This window comes from Sminthopsis crassicaudata, chromosome 6 (assembly GCF_048593235.1).
Source record: "Sminthopsis crassicaudata isolate SCR6 chromosome 6, ASM4859323v1, whole genome shotgun sequence".
NCBI lineage: Eukaryota > Metazoa > Chordata > Mammalia > Dasyuromorphia > Dasyuridae > Sminthopsis > Sminthopsis crassicaudata.
The window spans coordinates 208,956,279-208,976,003 of NC_133622.1; the positions used below are offsets into that span (position 1 = coordinate 208,956,279).

At 32.4% G+C, this 19,725-nt stretch overlaps 1 protein-coding gene and 1 long non-coding RNA gene across 3 annotated transcripts in view; one reads left to right on the forward strand and one right to left on the reverse strand.

The window, feature by feature from the left end:
• The window catches only part of LOC141546975 (uncharacterized), a 59,282-nt gene that overhangs the window by 26,384 nt on the left and 13,173 nt on the right, over positions 1 to 19,725 (forward strand). The window lies entirely within an intron of this gene.
• Positions 7,689 to 19,316, reverse strand: LOC141546235 (uncharacterized). The gene is made up of 8 exons (XM_074273917.1): positions 19,225 to 19,316; positions 17,914 to 17,971; positions 15,912 to 16,139; positions 11,363 to 11,602; positions 10,406 to 10,579; positions 9,934 to 10,052; positions 9,483 to 9,563; positions 7,689 to 8,003 (listed from the first exon to the last, which is right to left on the reverse strand). The coding sequence occupies exons 1-8, from the start codon at positions 19,246 to 19,248 to the stop codon at positions 7,953 to 7,955; spliced, it is 975 nt and encodes a 324-aa protein (XP_074130018.1). The 5' UTR covers positions 19,249 to 19,316; the 3' UTR covers positions 7,689 to 7,952.

The following is a 19,725-nucleotide window of genomic DNA, read 5'->3' on the forward strand; positions in this document are numbered from 1 at the left end:
AATTCACCCCCCCATCCCCCTTCTTTGGAAGTAGCACTTTGCTTGCAAGCTGTTTTCCTCTTTTTGAAATTAAACCAATTTTATTGTGACCAGCTTTAGGCATGAATCTAAAATCAATTGCTTAATTTTCAAATACTCATACTGTATTTGCAACTGTTTGGAAGGCATGTAGCTTAAATGAATGAGATGTGGGATAGATAGTACAAATATGAGCTGTTTTCTCATTGTCTAATACCTTCAATTTCCATTTTTTCTCTTATTACTAAAGTTAACATTTGTAGAATAATATTGAACAACAGTGGTGATAAAGGATGTCCTTGCTTCATTCATGATCTTATTGGGAGTATATCCCCATTTCAAATAATATTTGTTAGTGGTCTAAGATACATGCTACTTATCATTTTATGGAAAGCACCTTTAATTCCAATGCTTTTTAGTCTTTTAATAGGAATGATTGTTTTATTATGTGAAAGTCTTTTTCTGCATTTAGCAGCAGATATGGCCAACACATGATATTCTAAGTGGTTGTAGTTAAAAGTTAGCATTTTATAGGACCAGAGAAATGAGTACAATTGTCTTGATAATTATTATGAAATTATCACAGCTATCCCAAGCTGCAAGGAATCACTGCCTTGATCAGTCAGCAGCCATCAACAATCAGGGCAAGATCTTCTGCCAGCAAAAAGCTTAAAACTTGAAGAATGTAATAATGGCTAGCATTTTTTCCCATAAACTGTTTATTCATTTTAAACTTAAATACAAAACAAGAAAAGAAAAAAAAGAACATTGTTAACTATACAGCAGAGGTTAAGGATTGAATATAAAACAATAAATTTCTATAAGAAATACTATACATTGTTTTTTAAGCTATCCAGCTTTTCTTTGCTTCCTTCTAGATCTTTTATTTTCTGCTGTGCACTTTTTACTTTCCTCCCTTCTCTAAGAAGGCTACAATTAAACAGGAAGAAATATCTATATCTATCTATATATATATATATAGATAGATATAGATATATACACACACTATATATATTCATATATATGTATATATATATATATATATATATATATATATATATATATATATATATATATATATATATATATATAAAATACTGTACTATGCATATTTCTACTTGTGATCTTTTTCTCTGAAGATGGATAACATTCTTCATAGGTCTAAGCAATTCCATGTTTTTCAAAACCAACCAGCTAATCTTTTGCAATATTCCAAAACAATCACATTTTATGTGAGACTCTGCCATTGAAAGATTCCCCCCCCCCAATTTTTTGCATCCCTTCTATTCTTGGCTACATTGGTTTTATTTATACAAAAAAATTTAATTTAAAATAATTGATACAGTAATTTTGTACTTTGCTCTCATATTATAATATAGCGTAAGATGTGATACTGCTGAATCTCTTTCCTTTACATTTTTATTATTTCAAATGATCTTTGCTATTCTTTTTCTCCCTCAGTAAGATAATTTTTAGTAATTTAATTGGGATGGCCTTGAATAAATCAGGTGAATTTTTCTAATGTAAGTTTTATGTACACATGATCAATAAATATTACTCCAATTATTAAGATCTGACCTTATTTATATAAAAAGTATTCTATGTTTATGTTCATTTAGATTATATATAGATATGTAAATATATATCCTCATATACATATATTTTCATTTCTTTTAATTATAAGTTTTGAATCTTAGCTATGATATTGTTGGGAACTTTTCTTTTTTATGTTTTCGGAAGCAACTGATAGATTCTGCCTATTTTAATTTAACTCTCTTATTACATTGTTATTACAATTTCTTGATTTCTTAAAATATGCTGTATCTACATATATTACACACAGATATGTACACACACATATCCATACACACACTCACTCCTTTTTGGTTATGGCATCAAATTATCCAGTGATTCATAAATTATCTCTCCTTCTCCTATTTCCTAAGTTAATTGTTTTTGTGTGAAATCTTTCACTTCTTTTTTCACTCTTTTTATTTTCTCTTGCTATTTTTTTATTGTCTTATGAAGTAAATTTTTCTTTGGTCTTATCATTTTCATGGAATTATCTCAGTAAAAAAAAAAAAGACAAAATGGTTTGATTATAAAAGTGTCTTTAAAGCTGTGCAGAGGCTTAAGTTCTTTTAAATAATGTTTTAAATTTAATTTTTTAAAATTTACACTATTTTTTCTAAGTTCAATACCAGAATAAATAAGTACTTCTCAGAGGGACAAAATATTTATGAAAGCAGATGGTCTCTCAATTTTTATTAAGTAGCCTTTTAAAATACTTAGAACAGATACAACGTTAAATGTATGTTAACAGCAAGTCTAAATAAGAAAACAGTTCAAAATTAAAGCTAAATAATAAAAAAGACTGTAAAACATAAAAAACAAAAATTTCTTTAATAATTGACATTTTACACTTCCTCTCTTTCCTCCACCCATTAAAGTGCAGCATTTTCCCTAAGAAATTAGAAATTTTAAATTTAATGAGTTAAAAAATATCATGACTGAAGATTTAAGGCATTCTTCTATTTGAGTTTGTCAGGTGAAGAAATATGCAAAAAATTAACCTTAATATCTAAGAATTCTGCTTTCTTATTTTTCTAGAAAACAGAACATGACCATTTACATAAGAAGTTAGTTATTAATCTTACTGCTAGATTAAGCAGTAATTTAGTAAGTAATTAGTAAGATTTACTAAGCTGATTAACACTTTTGGGAACATACAAACATTATTCATTTTCAAAATGATTTTGTTTTTGAGAAATCTTCCATTATGCTGACATTGTAGAATTAACAACTGAATCATGAATTATTTCTAGTGTGCTATTAAACCAAAAGGGGTAAAAACAAAATTCATTCAGATAAATTATTATTTAGTAATTAAAATTTCAGATGTCTATACATTTCTTGAATCTAGGTGTTTTTTCTTTTCTAAAGATCTGACTTTTGTAATCTGAGTATATTAAATACATTAAATGTCATCTGAATGTACATATTCTATGAGTGGATTTGAATTTATTACTTTTTGTAAACCAAAAAAGAGTTTTTATCATTATTTACCATTTGGCTTTTACAAAAGCACTCACTGAAAAAGAGTCAAGAATTTACTAGTGTTGATTTCCACCAGCCCTAATTAAACCATAGTTCAACAAAGTAGTCTCTTATCTGTTAACTACTCTTAACTACTTATCAGTTTAAAAATACTCAATGTTTTCAATGAAAGATGAGGATTTTCATCCTTGTGGACCAAGCAACATTGTTTCTGAAGTGATCATTGATTCCATCTTTGGAATGGATTCTTCAATTATACTTTATTATACTATAATATACTATAACTCCATAAAGACATTTTTCAAAAGTCTTACAATTATGGTTTCAAAGTCAGCAGGATACATTGTGGTTAGGTTTTACTCTAACTTTTTCACAGAGCCAAGTTTTATATTGTTATGTCTTTTAGGATTTTTTAGCATATTTTGGTAACTAAAGTTTCTTCAGGTTATTTTGATTTTCATCATTGGTTTTCCTCTGCTCTCTTTGATCAGATCAATGGCAAACACAGTTCTAGGTAATCTCAATGAAGAAAGTGGAAGGTGGTAAAATACTTTAAAATACTTTAAGATAAACTGTGTGGTTTACTTGATAATAATGATTTTATGCTTATTAAAATTTGTTAGTAAGTCATTCTATTTAAGCATTTAATCCTATTAGGTATCTAGATGGCAAAGTCTTTACAAATTATTTTCAACATTTAAAGGATGTGGTTCATAATAAAACTTAGTGACAACTTCAACAATCATCTTTGTTTTAAGTCTGAAATTATTTTCAACATATCCCTAGATCAAGATAGTCACACTCATCTCAATGACCAAAGCTTTCTTCCAAGTTTTGTTGTAAACTTTAAAATTTTTCTTTCATGTCCCTCCCAGCAACTCATTTCTTCCCCAATTCATTCCTATATAGATCAGATTATATGATTTTGAGTTTTTAAAAAAAAATTATATCATTTCTTCTAGGAATTCTAGTTGACCACGTAGACAATCTACGTTTTCCCCCGAAACTTTAGTTTTTGGTGTTAACAGAATTTTGGTTTCTAAACTGTGGATATCTGGAGCTGCATGTAGCAAGCTTAGAGACAGGTTTTAGAGATCAAGAAGCAGAGTGAAAGAACCATAAGCCTACCTCTAAAATCCCTGACCTAGTTACTAGCTTACGGACTAAATCCATATGTATCTGGGAAAATGTTCTTTGATTTCCCCTGAATTTCCTATAATTAATCTTGTCTTGTGCTGTTCCTTGATCTTTTTGGAGTCGTAAAAGAGAGCTGAACTGTACTGCTGCTTCCTATTTGGAAATGCTTTCCATTTTGGTCAATCTCCACAGTGATTGTTTTAAAGTTTCTTTTTATTCTGAACATATACACTAAAAAAAGAGCATTTCTATATACAGTGCTGAAAACAAAAAGGAGAATTGCTTTTGGAATTGTATATCCATTTAATGATGTGTAGTTATTTTTAGCAAGTGTATAATTCCTTTCAAAGCTATCCTTTTAAGTTTGTGCTTCTTTCTGAATGTCCTATTTTTTTCTGTGCATTCAAATGTGTCATTGGTTTTCTTTCAGTATCACTTTTGCTAACTTCCTTTCATTCGATACCCCATTAAAAAAAGACTAGGGAAAGAAAAACATGAACAAATAAATACAGTCAAGTGAAATCAACACATAAAAAGACCATTTTCTAAAAAGTATTTCTCTTTTTTCCACTTTGAGTCAATTCTCTACTAGAAAGCAGATAACATGCTTCATCTGATAGGTACTCTCCCATCATAAATTTCAATGCAATATAATGGTTACATATTTTATTGATCAAATTTAAATCTTTCAAAATTGTTTGCATTTCAATGTTGCTGTCTTCGTATTAATTGTTTTGTGCTTTCTGTTCATTTCAATCTATTTCAGTTCATATAACGCAGACTTCTCTGACATATTTGTCATCTTTTCCTAAAGAAAAATAATTTTCTATTACATTCACATAATAAAAATGGTTCAGCTATTTTTCAAATGATAATAACCCCCTTGCTTTCCAATTCTTCACCATGAAATAAATATATATTTATAAATATTTTTGTCCATATGGCTCCTTTCCCTTTTCCTCTGATTTCTTTGGGATTTTAATTTAGTAATATTATTACTGGGCCAAATGGTATATATGGTTTAATAGATTTATTGGTACAGTTACAAATTTCTTTTCAAATGGTTGGATCAGTTAACATCTCCACTAGTAGTGCATTAGTGTATCTTTTTTTTTTTTTTTTTTTTTTTTTTTTTTTTTTTTTTTTTTTTCCACACTGCCTACAGCATTTCTCTGTTTTTGGAGGGGTCAGGTTTGGAAATCTGGTTATGAGGTAGTTTCTACCTCTGAAAATTGCCTGTTTGTATCCTTTAACTATTTGCTATTTGGGGATATGACTTTTTTCTTATCAATTTGACTCAGTTTTCTATATATCTTAGAAATTAGAGCTTTATCAGAGAAACTTGCTGTAAGGATTCCCCCTTCCTAATTTCCTACTTCTCTTTGTAAATTTAGAGATATTGCTTTTGTTTGTAGAAGAAACATAATGAAAATTTTCAATTTTATCTCCTTTGAACCTCTCAATTCCTTGTTTGATCATGAACTCTGGTCCTATCCATTCATCTGCCATTTTTTTTCTACGTCCTTCTAACTTGTGTGTGATGTTACTCTTTATGTTTGAATCATGAATTATGATTCCAATACCAATTTAGAGTATATGTTGTAAGATGTTGATCTAGAGGTACTATGTGACAGGCTGCTTTCCTGTTTTCTGAACAGCTCTTTTTCCTTACTGCATTTTTGCTCCAAAAGCTAGGATCTTTGGGTGAGTAAAACATTAATTTGTGCTTGCTACTTGTTTCTGTATATTGGGTACCTAACCTGTTCCACTGATCAATTTGTTTTATTTCTTACCCATTGTGAAATTATTTTGATTGATCATAACTTTATAATGTAGTTTGATATCTGGTAAAGCTCTGTTCCCTTATTCCTTCCCACTTTCTTTTCACCAATTCCCTTATATTCTTGACCTTTTGTTTCCCCAGATATATTTTGTTATTTGTAAAATGATAGTTTGATTGGAATGACACTGAGTAAGTAAATTAATATAGGATGTATTGTCATTTTTATTATATTGATTTGGCCTATTTGTGAGCAATTAATATTTCTCTAGTTTACATCTGTCTTAATTTGTGTGAAGGGTAAAGAGTGTTTTGTAATTGTGTTAATTCTTATGGAGGTCTTAGGTAAGCTCCAAAGTATTTCATACTTTAGTTATTTTAAGTGGAGTTTATCTCTTCCTGCTGGATTTTTGCTGGTTGTATATAGAAATCCCAATTGGTTATATGATTTATTTAATATTCTGAAGCTGAAATTGTTCATTGATTATTTGATTTTTTAGTTGACTCTTTAGGGTTTGCTAAGTACTTTTAAATATATTCTTCCAAAGTTATATTTAAACAAAGTTCCTTTGTCTAAGCTTATTCCCTCAATTTCTTTTTCTTGTGTTGTTGCTAGAGATAGCCTTCTAATCACAATATTGAAAAGTAATGGTGATAATGAACATCATGGCTTATCCCTATTCTTATTGGAAAGACCTTTAGTTCATCTTCATTATATATAGGGCTGGCTCTTGATTTTAAGTAGGTTCTACTTATGCTTTTAAGGAAAGAAATGATGTATCTCATATTTTAAACAGGAATTGGGTGATATAGCATTTTCTACATCTGTTGTTTTTATTAATAAGTTCAATTATGTTTATAATTTTTCCAATAATAAATCAGTCCTATATTCCTGCAATAAATACAGCCTTGTTATGTTATATAATCCTTATGATATTCAGTTTTAGTGTACTTAATATTTTATTTAACTTTTTTACATCAATAATAATTGGTGATATTGGTCAATAGTTTGCTTTATTTTATTTTTTATTCTGTTTTCTTTAAGTATCAAGAGCATATTTATAACTTAAAAGGCATTAGATAGATCATTCCTGAGGTATTGGAAGTAATTCTTGAAATGTGAGTTCTATGTTTTATTCAATTTATTTTTTTCTAAGATAAAAATCTAAATACTATTTCCTATTTGCTTAATATGGAGATTTGATAATTTTGTAAGTATTCATCTATTTTATTTAGATTGTCAATTTTGTTGGCATATAATTGAATGAAATAGCATCTAATAATTGCTTTTATTTATTCTTCATTCATTGTAAATTCATCTTTTAATTTGTGATGCTGGTAATTTGGGTTTCTTTCTTTTTTTTAATCTAACTAATCACATCTATTTTATTTTATTTTATTTTTCAAAAACAAAACAAAACTGAAAGGCTGTTTTTAAGGAAAAAACATTTAAAGTATCAATATTTATATGAAGAAAATGGTGCAAATAACTAATAATTGGAGAAATTCAAATAAAACTCAGTTTATCTTCACAAGAATCCTGTGAGGTAGACATTGTAGATATCATTTTACAGATATAGAAACTGAAGACTTGAACTTAGTTCTTGCTTTTAAATCAAGGTTTCTTAATCTTGAGTCCATGAATTAAAAATTACATTTTTGATAGCTGTTTCAATATAATTAGATATCTCTGTAATCTTTTCTATTTTATTTGATGTATTTAAAAACTTTACTTTGAGAAAGTCTACGGGCTCATGGCACACACACAATGTTAAGAAACCTTGATCTAAGTCTGGGACTCTTTCTGTACCATTAGCACCAGGACATGATTTTTTTCCGGGTGGACTTTGCTCAAACTTAAATCACCACATCGGCAAATATTCTATAGACTTTTTAGGAGATTCATGGAGGATATGGTAAGGCAAAGTGTAGGAAGAAGTTGCAAGTCGCCACTTTTGTCTCAATGTTTGGATTTTCTTAGGCTTCTCATCAAATTGTCTACAATTTTTTCCTGTGGGGGAGGAAAAGAGTGAGTAAATTTCTGTCATTTTACAACAAAAGAAAATATTCATATTGTACCATGTTCTGCGCAGTGAGAATATTGAGAGGGACAGAAAATGGGAAATTGCAGAGAAGTTGCCCTTTTTTATAGTTAGCTATACACATGAATCTTAATGTTCAATTTTGACAACTACATATTAAAAAGAATATTGATAAATTGTCCTGGAGTTAAATGAGGGTAACATTGATGGTGAAAAGGCTTCAGAATGTGCAGAGCTTGCCATATAGGATCTCTTTATGGAAATGGGAAGATGTTAACGCTAGAGAAGAAAAAATGTAGAGGAGTGATACATGTATCAGATATTTTGAAAGTACATTTTACAGAACTTGGATTGGATTTGGTTTGCTTCATTGAAGAAATGAAAGTAGGAACAATAGGCATAAATTTAAGGGAAAATTTTGGAAATGTTGTAAGCCAATATTTCATAAGCAATTGGAATATTAAAAAATAAAATGGCTCTCTAAATAGGTATAATGAGTGCCCTCTCTATCAATTAAGTACCTTCATTGGCCAAACTGCCTATATTTAGAATATTGAAAAATGTCTTGAGTGCCATTTTACATATAGAATACAACTATAAAGCATGCCTTAAAAGTTTGGAGGGTGGATTGAATGAAATAAAAGTTAAATTATATGCTAATATGAAGGAAATATTTATCAGCCATGCTTTCTGTCTGTATCTCGATTGTTTATTCTTTACATTCCTCATCATTGTTGAAACATACAACAAAATTCTAACTCAATAAATAGCAAACATCTGCAACAGAATAATAGTTGTTTTATGAGCTCATCAGATCTGGGGATATAAAATACCCACTCCAGGTCTGAGAATGTAGAGCTAAAAGAGTATCATGAAAGCATAGTTAAAATCTATATATAAAAGTCAAGTGTTCCACTCTTAAATCTAGCTCTCCCTTGGTTAATCATTACCCTAGGAATTCTGATGAGCAAAGAAACTAGAGTTTTATTACCAGCACATAGCACAGTGACACTTTTAAATAGGTATGAGATGGAAAATTAGATTCCCTTCTCATATTGATATCATTTTGCAAGCTAAATCACATGGTATTGATGCTTATTTGCCTTATAGTTAGCATGAGACCCTATCTCCAGGATAATCTCTCATCTGAATACATCTGAGAGAACCACAATAGTTGGTCTTTTTGGCTGTCACAGATTAATTTAACTGCATCTTTAGATTGTGATATAGTTGAGTAGGAAGGCATATTGTAAGGGAGAAAAAAGGGGAAAAAGAATAACTTTCTGTATCAAAAATAAGTATGTTTTTGGCAGTAATTTGTAGCTCAATGCATCAGTCACCATGCCAAACTATCATAGATGTGCACACTGAAGTTTGCTTGCTTGATTTGTTTTCCCTAAGATGAAATATTTCTAGTAGAAGTTGAGTGATTTAGAAAATGTACTTACCATAGTTTGAACCATTTGTAAGAGGCATTGCAGGGTCATTTGAATAGACTCTTCCTTCTTCCTTTTGTGAAGTTTTCTAACCTTCAATACAATAATAATATAGCATGTTATAACAATAGGAGAATGTTTTATTTTCCAGGTATGTTATAGAATGTTTGAGGGAATATTTGGAAACAAAGGAAAATTGGGATATGTTACAGTATTTTTAAGTAGGAAAAAGTGGGCACATGTGATGATTTGCCAGAAAATATAGCAAACCAAGCTAGAAAAATTACTTGTATCTTGGATATAGTCTTACTGAAACAGATAATCCAAGAATCCTTGTCTACCTTGTTTCATAATTTCATGATTTGAGTCTAAATTAAAATCATTCCCATAGACTCTTCATGATTAGACTTATTATCAAACAATTATTTTGGATTGAGTGCAATGGAAGTTTGTTCAATCTTACCTCATTCTTTTTCTTCCTCTTTTTCACTTTTGACTCTTTTTGTTGCTCATTGTATGGATCGGTTTCTGGAAATGGCAGGTTTTCTAGCTGACTGTTTGGGTGAGGTAGATTTCTATGTGCTATGGATGAAAAGTAAATCAGTGAAATATGAAGTTCTGATTAATTAACTAAGTTAATTACATGTCCCTACTTGAGTTCAGTGGGCCAGAAATGAGAAATAAAAGTTTGGCAGGAATTATAAATCAGTACCATATAAATGGATGTCTGCTTCTATCTAGGGTAAAAAGAATAGAGAGAAACAAAAGCAAATATGATATCAAAACATGGGTAAGCCTAGGAAGAAAGTTTCTTCTTAAAGCTATTTAGCATTATTTGAATTGCACAGTAAGTGTTGCAACATAAGTGGAAGAATGAACAATAGATCCTTTAAGGGAAAAAAGAAAGCTGGAAACATGATTCTGTGAGAAATTACTTGGCACATCTGGTTGAAGCTTCTCTGTACTTCTATAGTCAATCAAACTGGATACAGGAACTCTATGCTGTTTTGACTTGCTTTCTTCTGGGCCATCGTTTTGTTGAAAATTAGCAATATTTTTTCCACCAATTTTCTGTTTGTTCTTCATGGGGATCAATGGATGATGGGTATCTAGGCATGATAGAAGAGATCTTGAATTTCCTGGGCAAGAAGGTTATATATTAGTACTTACCTTCATTTTGGGAAAACCTTTCTTGTGATCAGACTTCAAAAAACTGTGCAAGTTTAAGTCTTGAGCATCTCTTCTGTGATGTCAAGGAAAGATTTGGTAAAAGAGGAGTGAGAAAAATGGAGAAACCCAGAGATATCTCTGAAGTATTAGTTTTGAACTGGAAGATAGAATTTTGGTGTTATTATTGCCTGGGAATTTTTGCAGAGTACTTAGGTAAGAGCTTTAGTGATCAGTTTGAGTAGTGAGTGTTAATGCAAATTAATTAGACCTTTATAGAAATTCATGCAAAGATGCATTTTTCCATATGATTTAAATATTTCAAAAAACCCTTCTAAACTTTGTTCATTTTTATTTTAATGATATTACATTGAGCAGGAATTCCTTTCTTTGAACTTTATGTGCTATAAAGTACCACAACTGAATTATTCTATTAACATTTAATTTTTTCACAGAAACATTATATTTATTACTCAATCATTTTTACCCCTCTTTTTCTAGTAAGGTTCCAATCACTGAGTTTTTTTCAAAAGAAAATCAGTGTCCAAAAAAGGGAAGATTTTTCTTTTGAGATAACTGAAAGCAAGGTAAAGCAGATCTCAGTTCTATTTGATATTGACAATGCATATCCCAGCCTTATTTCTTATTCTTCTCAAATGAGGACAAAGAAAAAACAACATATGATCCATCTCTTCTTCAAAAAAAAGATCTGGACAAAGACTCACCTGTTACCTCATTCTGATCCTGTTTGTTTGCTCCTGGAAATGTAGTCAGGAGGTAATGCTGATTGGTTGTTGGATCCAGGAGGTCATTGGTAATCTGAAATTCACTATGTTCTCGATTCTTAAATTGACTTAAATTCTCCTTCTTGAACTTACTCTTCCTAGAAGTAGTATTGCTATAAGCCTTCTTCCTCATGTACTTTTCTGGAGCGCTTTGGACTTGGGACTCAGAGATCACTAATCCTAATGAGGAAAGAGAAATAGCAAGCATGAAATTCTACTGGGAAAGAGTGACATATCTACTATTCACACTTTGTCCTTTGCATTCTAGAAAATGAGGCTGTCCAAAAAGAGAGAAATAACATATTTCATGAAAGAGCAAGTGAAGAGAAAGGACACCAAACTCTCCTTGATCTTTTTCTAGACTTTGACATCAAAATCTTGGAAGACACATTCTTCAGAAAGGGTGTCATAGACTAGGAATTTCTACAGAATTTTTTTTTTTCCCAAGGATATAGCCTGGGAGTAGCATTAATTTCCAATTTTATAGTCTTTTTTTGGAATTGCTTTTAGATCCATTTCAAGAGGGAAGAGAAAATGCCATTTACTGAACAATCTCACTCTTTTTTAGTAGACATTGTCTTCAATTTGTTTTCATTTTTTCTTTCCTTTTTTATGATAAAATGAAATTGCTCATGAATGAAGATTTTTTTTTTGCCATAATTGAAGACTAAGTAAGTAAAGCCTCTTCTTCTTGGTACTAAATTCTGGGAATTTGATAAACACTCTTACATCCATTTTTGTTCATTTCTGTACAACTTCTGGTCAAGTCAAAGAGTATGAGTTTTCAGGAAGGCAAGAAAAATATCTTCATCCTTCTCAATTTTATAAGGATTGAAATTCACAATGATGAAAAACCCAGATTTAAAATCAAAGAATTACTTCTATGACTCAAGAAAAAAATTTGAAATAATCTGAATAAAATTTCAGAATCCCAGAAATAATCCTAAAGTCAGTCTTGGAACTAAGGCAGAACTTGGCTGCTACAAAGGCCTGAACACCAAAAGGATCCTTGAGTAAGATCTTTGGTAACTCAACTGAATTTTGTTTACATTATGGATATTTAGGAATAAATGCAAGAATTTATATTCCTTCATGATTAGTTATTTCAAGATATTATTTTTAGAAGTTTATATACATTTTTCAAAATTGTTTTCTTTATAACTATAACTTTTTCTTAACTTTTTTCATAACCATAACTTTTTCAATTTCCTCTATGATCAAAACTGAGGAAATATTCTCCTCAATTCGTGATATTGTCACTTGAAAACTTGTTTGCATGTTTCTTTGCTACTTCTTCACAACTTAGATGCCATTCTAGACAAATCAATCTTACTTCTATCCAAAATGTTGCCAAGTTCTGTTGTTTGCCACATCTTTTATCTATTTCACATTCTCTTTTCTGGAACATCATCACCCTGGTACAGGCTCTCATCACTTCAAGCTTGTAATATTGCAATAATTTCCTGATTATTCTCAGTGCCTTCAGAATATCAACTCCAGTCCATCTTCCAATCAGCTGTTAAAGTGATTTTTTAAAGCTTAGGTTTTACTATGTCATTTTTAATTCCACAGGTCCCCACTACCATCAGGGTCCAACATATACTCCTTTATTTGGCTTTAAAAATTCTTTACAACCTGAACTGTTTCTACCTTTCTTACATTTCAATGCCTTCCAAATGCTACTCTTTTGCTTTTTTCTCAAACACCATTTCCAGATTCTAGGCTTTTTCACTCTCTGTTTCTCATGTTTGGAATTCTCTACTTTCTTGTCTCTAGTTCCTGGCTTCCTTTAAGACAACTCAAAACCTTCCTTCTGCATAAGTATTTTCCCAATTTCTATTACTGTTGATGGCCTCTAATTTAACTTTATATAACTTGAAAATTTATAGTTGTTTGCATGTTGTCTTCATCATCTCTCTTCCCCATCGTTTTCCTCCCCTCCCCTCTCCTTATCCTCTCTTCCTCTCAAATTTCAAAATAAAATCAATCTTTAAAGAACAATGCTGAATACAACAGAAAGAGCTCGCATATTCAAATATATGGATCCAAATTCTGCTCCTGATATTTACTAATTTTGTGACCTTAGATAACTGTCACAAGTTGATTTTTCTTTTTTCCTATTAATTTTCTTTTTTCATTGTTTTCATTTCATTTTCATTTCTTCCAGTCTCCCTCTTTCCCCTTTCCCTTTCCCTTCCTCCCTTCCAGTTTTTTTTTAAACATCTTCACCAAGATTCATATTGTAAAAGGAAAGATAGACCTCCCCAAAACCCCAAAATCTCAAGAAAAAGAATGTAAAAAGTATACTTCAATGTGTATGCAGATACAATTAATTCTTTCCCTGGGTATAGATAGTATTTTTCAACATGGTCTTTTAGAGTGGTCTTGAATCATTGCACTACCAAGAATAGCCAAGTCATTCACAGTTGATCATCTTAGAATATTGTTGTTACTTTATACTTAGTATGTTTCATTTTGTAGTATCTTGTATAAGTTTTTTCAGGTTTTCTTGAGAGCATTCTGCATGCACATCATTTCTTAGAGCATAATAGTATTCCATCACAATCACATAGCACAATTTATTTGGCCATTCTCCAGTTGATAGGGATTCATTTAATTTCCAGTTCCTTACCACCAGAAAAAAAGCTGCTATAAATATTTTTTTATATATGGGTCCTTTTCCTTTTTTTTAACTTTTTTTTTTTATTAATAATAGTTTTTATTTACCAGATATTTGCATGGGTAATTTTACAACATTGACAATTGCCAAACCATTTGTTCCAATTTTTCCCCTCCCCCCCATGGCAGGTCAACCAATACATGTTAAATATGTTAGAGTATAAATTAAATACAATATATGTATACATGACCAAACAGTTATTTTCCTGAACAAAAAGACTTGGAAATAGTGTACATTTAGCCTGTGAAGGAAATCCAAAATGCAGATTTGGAAATTCTATATAGTGGAACATAGTCATCTCCCAAAGTTCTTTCGCTGAGTGTAGCTGGTTCGGTTCATTACTGCTCTTTTGGAACTGATTTGGTTCATCTCATTGTTGCAGAGGGCCATGTCCATCAGAATTGATCATCATATAGTGTTTTTGTTGAAGTGTATAATGATCTCCTGGTCCTGCTCATTTCACTCAGCATCAGTTCATGTTAAGTCTCTCCAGGCCTTTCTGAAATCATCCTTTTGGTCATTTCTTACAGAACAATAATATTCCATAATATTCATATACTACAATTTATTCAGACAATCTCTAATTGATGGGCATCCACGTAGTTTCCAGTTTCTGGCCACTACAAATAAGGCTGCCACAAACATTCTTGCACATACAGATCCCTTTCTCTTCTTTAATATTTCTTTGGGATACAAATCCAGTATCAAAGCTGCTGGATCAAAGGGTATGCACAGTTTGATAACTTTTTGAGCATAGTTCCAAATTGCTCTCCAGAATGGCTGGATGTATTCACAACTTCACCAACAATGTATCAGTATCCCAGTTTTCCCACATCCCCTCCAACATTCTGCATTACCTTTCCCTGTCATTCTAGCCAATCTGACAGGTGTGTAGTAGTATCTCAGAGTTGTCTTAATTTGCATTTCTATTTCTCTGATTAATAGTGACTTGGAGCATCTTTTCATATGACTAGAAGTAGTTTCAATTTCTTTATCCAAGAATTGTTTGTTCATATCCTTTGACCATTTATCAATTGGAGATTGGCTTGATTTCTTAGTAATGGTGTTGCTAGGTCGAAGGGTATGCATGGTTTCATAGCCCATTGGCCATAGTTTCATATTGCTCTACAGAATGGTTAAATTGGTCCACAATTCCATCAGTAGTGCAATAGGGTCTTATTTTTCTTATCTCTCTTCCAATGTTTCTCATTTCCCTTTTCTGGCCTATTAACCAGTCTAATAAGTATGAATTGTTTTGATTTGCATTTCTCCAGTCAATAATCAATATATTTTATATAGTTACAAATAGCTTGATTAACTCATATGAATTTTCATATCTTTTAATTATTTATTGATTGGGGAACAGGCTCTTATAAAAGTTGACTGTTTCCTATATGTTTGAGAATTAAGACCTTCAAAGAAACTTCAAAATTCTTTCCACAATTATTATTGCTAAATGTATTTCTTCCTGTTTATTCTATCTTTCTCTCCTTTCACCCAGTCCTTCCTGAAAAAAGTTTTCCCCCAATCTGCTGCCAATCTAATGAGAGATTCTGACTAATTGCAATCCAAGATCCTTGCCAGTCACAGAAGTATAAATCTATGGTTTTTCTTTTCAATTCAATTCAAAAGTTAGAAAAGCAGGTAACTTCTAGATCTTGGGATGTTATCATTCACCATAAGACACTTTTCGTATACCCATATGTACACACTGTTAAGAAATTGAAGAGGAAAAAACGATTATGGAAAATCACCAAAATTTATCCTTTCCAATAAATGAAAAACAAAAAACCTTGAATCAAGACTTACCAATCTCTTGGTTGTGACTTGGTTCATTATTTTCCTCACTTAGTTTGTCCAAGAGAGTATCTAAAACATCAAATGTATTTGTGGTATGATTAGTGGACTGCAATGCTCTCCCTTTTTCCTTATCTTTAAGAGGACTGGATTTCTGTTCTTCATTCTGGGTCCTTCCACCAGTCTTATTGGGACATGTCTTCTGTGCATCTTTGTCTCTGATTTTTTTTTCTGCACAATCTGAAGTGATGAAATATGGAATTGCTTAAGACTAATTTGTATGGGGTACTGTGCAACTGAAAATACTTAAGACTTTCTTATTTGTTTCCCAGGGGAGATATTTGTCTCTTCCCATCACTCCTCTTTTCTTTTCCCTTTTCTTTTCCCACCCTCTCTCTCTTTCCCCCACTCTCTTTCCTACCCATTCTCTCACTCTCTTTCCTACTCACACTCTCATTCTAATTCTCTCATTTTTTCTTTCACTTTCATTCTTTCATTCTCACTCTCATTCTCACTCTTTCTCACCCACTCTCACTCTCATTCTTGCTCACTCACTCCCTGATTCTCTTACTCTCACTCTTTTCTCACCCACTCTTTCCCACCTACTTTCTTTCTTTCTCACCCACTCTTGCCTCATTATCTCACTCTCCTTTCCCACCTACTTTCTCACTCATTCTCTCTCATTCTCTTTCCAACTCACTCCCTCATTCTCTCACTCTCACTCTTTTTTCACCCATTCTTTCCCACCTACTTTCTTTCTCACTCTCACCATTCTCACTCTCATTCTTTCTCACCCACTCTTGTCTCATTATCTCTCTCTCTCCTCTCCCATCTGCTTTCTCACACTCATTCCCTCTCACACTCTTTCCAACTCACTCCCTCATTCTCTCACTCTCACTCTTTTTTCACCCATTCTTTCCCACCTACTTTCTTTCTCACTCTCACCATTCTCACTCTCATTCTTTCTCACCCACTCTTGTCTCATTATCTCTCTCTCTCCTCTCCCATCTGCTTTCTCACACTCATTCCCTCTCACACTCTTTCCAACTCACTCCCTCATTCTCTCACTCTCACTCTTTTTTCACCCATTCTTTCCCACCTACTTTCTTTCTCACTCTCACCATTCTCACTCTCATTCTTTCTCACCCACTCTTGTCTCATTATCTCTCTCTCTCCTCTCCCATCTGCTTTCTCACACTCATTCCCTCTCACACTCTTTCCAACTCACTCCCTCATTCTCTCACTCTCACTCTTTTTTCACCCATTCTTTCCCACCTACTTTCTTTCTCACTCTCACCATTCTCACTCTCATTCTTTCTCACCCACTCTTGTCTCATTATCTCTCTCTCTCCTCTCCCATCTGCTTTCTCACACTCATTCCCTCTCACACTCTCTTTCCAACTCACTCCCTCATTCTCTCACTCTCAGTCTTTTTTCACCCACTCTTTCCCATCTACTTTCTTTCTCACTCTCACCATTCTCACTCTCATTCTTTCTCACCCACTCTTGTCTCATTATCTCTCTCTCTCCTCTCCCATCTGCTTTCTCACACTCATTCCCTCTCACACTCTCTTTCCAACTCACTCCCTCATTCTCTCACTCTCACTCTTTTTTCACCCATTCTTTCCCACCTACTTTATTTCTCACTCTCACCATTCTCACTCTCATTCTTTCTCACCCACTCTTGTCTCATTATCTCTCTCTCCTCTCCCATCTGCTTTCTCACACTCATTCCCTCTCACACTCTCTTTCCAACTCACTCCCTCATTCTCTCACTCTCAGTCTTTTTCACCCACTCTTTCCCATCTACTTTCTTTCTCACTCTCACCATTCTCATTTTCATTCTCACCCACTCTTCTCTCATTATCTCACTCTCCTTTCCCACCACACTCACTCTCACTCTCTCTTTGTTTATGTGTTAAGAAGAAAGCAAAATAAGGAAAAAATTATAGAAGTAGAAATGAAGATAAAAAAACAGATTTTTAAAAAAGTTGTCAGTTGGGCACAATCTTACCTATATTTTTGTAGTTTTCCTGACCTAAGTTTTGAATCTCTTGATCCCTTGCTGATTCCTAGAAAATAAGTATATCTTATTTAATATTTTAAGAATTATACATTATCTTCCTCTGTCACCCCATCATTTCCTAGAATACTTTTGCTCTGACTTTTCATGTATCAAAATTAGAAGTTGTTTAGTGGAATATAGAAATCCAGAATTCTAATTCCACTGGAGGAAGAGGTGCACTTTTCTTGGCTTCTGGACATCTTTCCTACCACAAAAGAGATGTCTTGCCACCACCTACTTCACAAAGGTCTTTGTGGTTACTGAAGATAAAGTTCTGAATCAGGGTTGATCATAGACAGGTCCATGGCACCTCAAGTATCCACCCTGCCCACTATCTTTTGTGGTGGGAAAGAGGTTTCTACATGATAGATGAGATTTACTTTGACCTTTGCAAAACAAGTGACTACACATAAATGGATTTCAACCTTGCTTAAGATCAGCAGTCCCATTGCCATCAAGCAGCTCAAATCTCTTTACTTGCCTTGTATGACTTGTGAATTGGAAGGGACTTCAACTTCAATTTGTTCTAATCTTTCATCCTGTGCAGTAATCTCTTTTGCCTCATTTTGATGAGCAGTTCTTATACTGAACTGCACAATTTTAGAGTTTGAAGAGACCTAAGTGCCCATTTTATACAACAAATACTCAAAAGGAAGCTCTACTGTAAGTACCTGAGAAGAGAGTGTAAAAGTCCTTGTTTAAGCTTTTCAAGAATTGTAAATCTGATTCTTTCAAAGGCAGCTTATTGCACTTAAGAGCTCTAATTATTAAAAAAAGGTTTTCTGGTCATCAAACCAAAATTGCCTTTGGGCAACTTCAACCATTTGCTGCATCATACATAGTCTTACTGCTGGTCTGAGCCAACATGTCTTACAAGTCCTAAATTCAGGTTCAGCCTCAGACTCAGTGTACCTGAGAAAAGTCATTTAATCTCTATCTGCCTCAGCTTCTTAAACCATAAAATAGGGATAACAATAATCCTACTTAAAGAAGGTAGTTGTAAAAATCAAATGAGATGATATTAACAGCACATAGTATAGAGCTTAGTGTTATAAGTATTTAATAAATAATTGGTCCCTTTTCTTACTTTCATTTTATTTCTGCAATATATAAGTGGTGCTTCAGCCAAATTCTGCTAAATTCCCACAAACAAGCATTTTCTATTGCCCTTCATTCTCTCATAAGTTTAAAGGTTAATTTGTTTTCATGTCTGCCTTCTGAACAATGCCACAAATAACTCTCTTCCTATTGCTCACTTACCTGAGAGTGAAAAGTCGACTCCATATTCAAACTAGCAAACCCAAGGCCTAGTTCCACAAGATCTGGCCCTGAAGGGTGAGGAAGCCTCTTATATTTTTCTGAAAGATCAATCAACAAACTCATCAAAAAATGATTATGCCCTTTCAAGTTCCTAATTAAACGTCATTAACACCAAGCTTAACAACACTCATCCTTGAATGAATGTTTGAAATATTATTCCTTAGATTGGATAAAGGTCCTCAGTCACATGGCTTTTATGGCTTTTATGCCTTTTCAAGCCATTCCAAACCACCATGCCCAAAGCCTATTTACAAGTATGTATGGGCTTTAAATACAGAATAAAAGATGTAGGAATTTAGAATAAAAGTATAGGACAGTTAGACATTTTGTTACTTTAGTAGAATAAAAACATCTTGAAGATAATAATGACTGCCTCAATTTTGTTATTCTGATCTCATAGACCAACCTATTTTGAAAACAAAGCTTTGATTGAAAATTAAT

Coding starts and splice junctions, on each gene's coding strand:
- LOC141546235 (XM_074273917.1), bottom strand. CDS start 19,248: ATGGAGTCGACTTTTCACTCTCAG. Junction 16,140..17,913: donor GGAAAACTACAAAAATATAG/GTAAGATTGTGC, acceptor TCATCACTTCAG/ATTGTGCAGAAAAAAAAATC. Junction 11,603..15,911: donor AAGTCACAACCAAGAGATTG/GTAAGTCTTGAT, acceptor TTTCCTCATTAG/GATTAGTGATCTCTGAGTCC.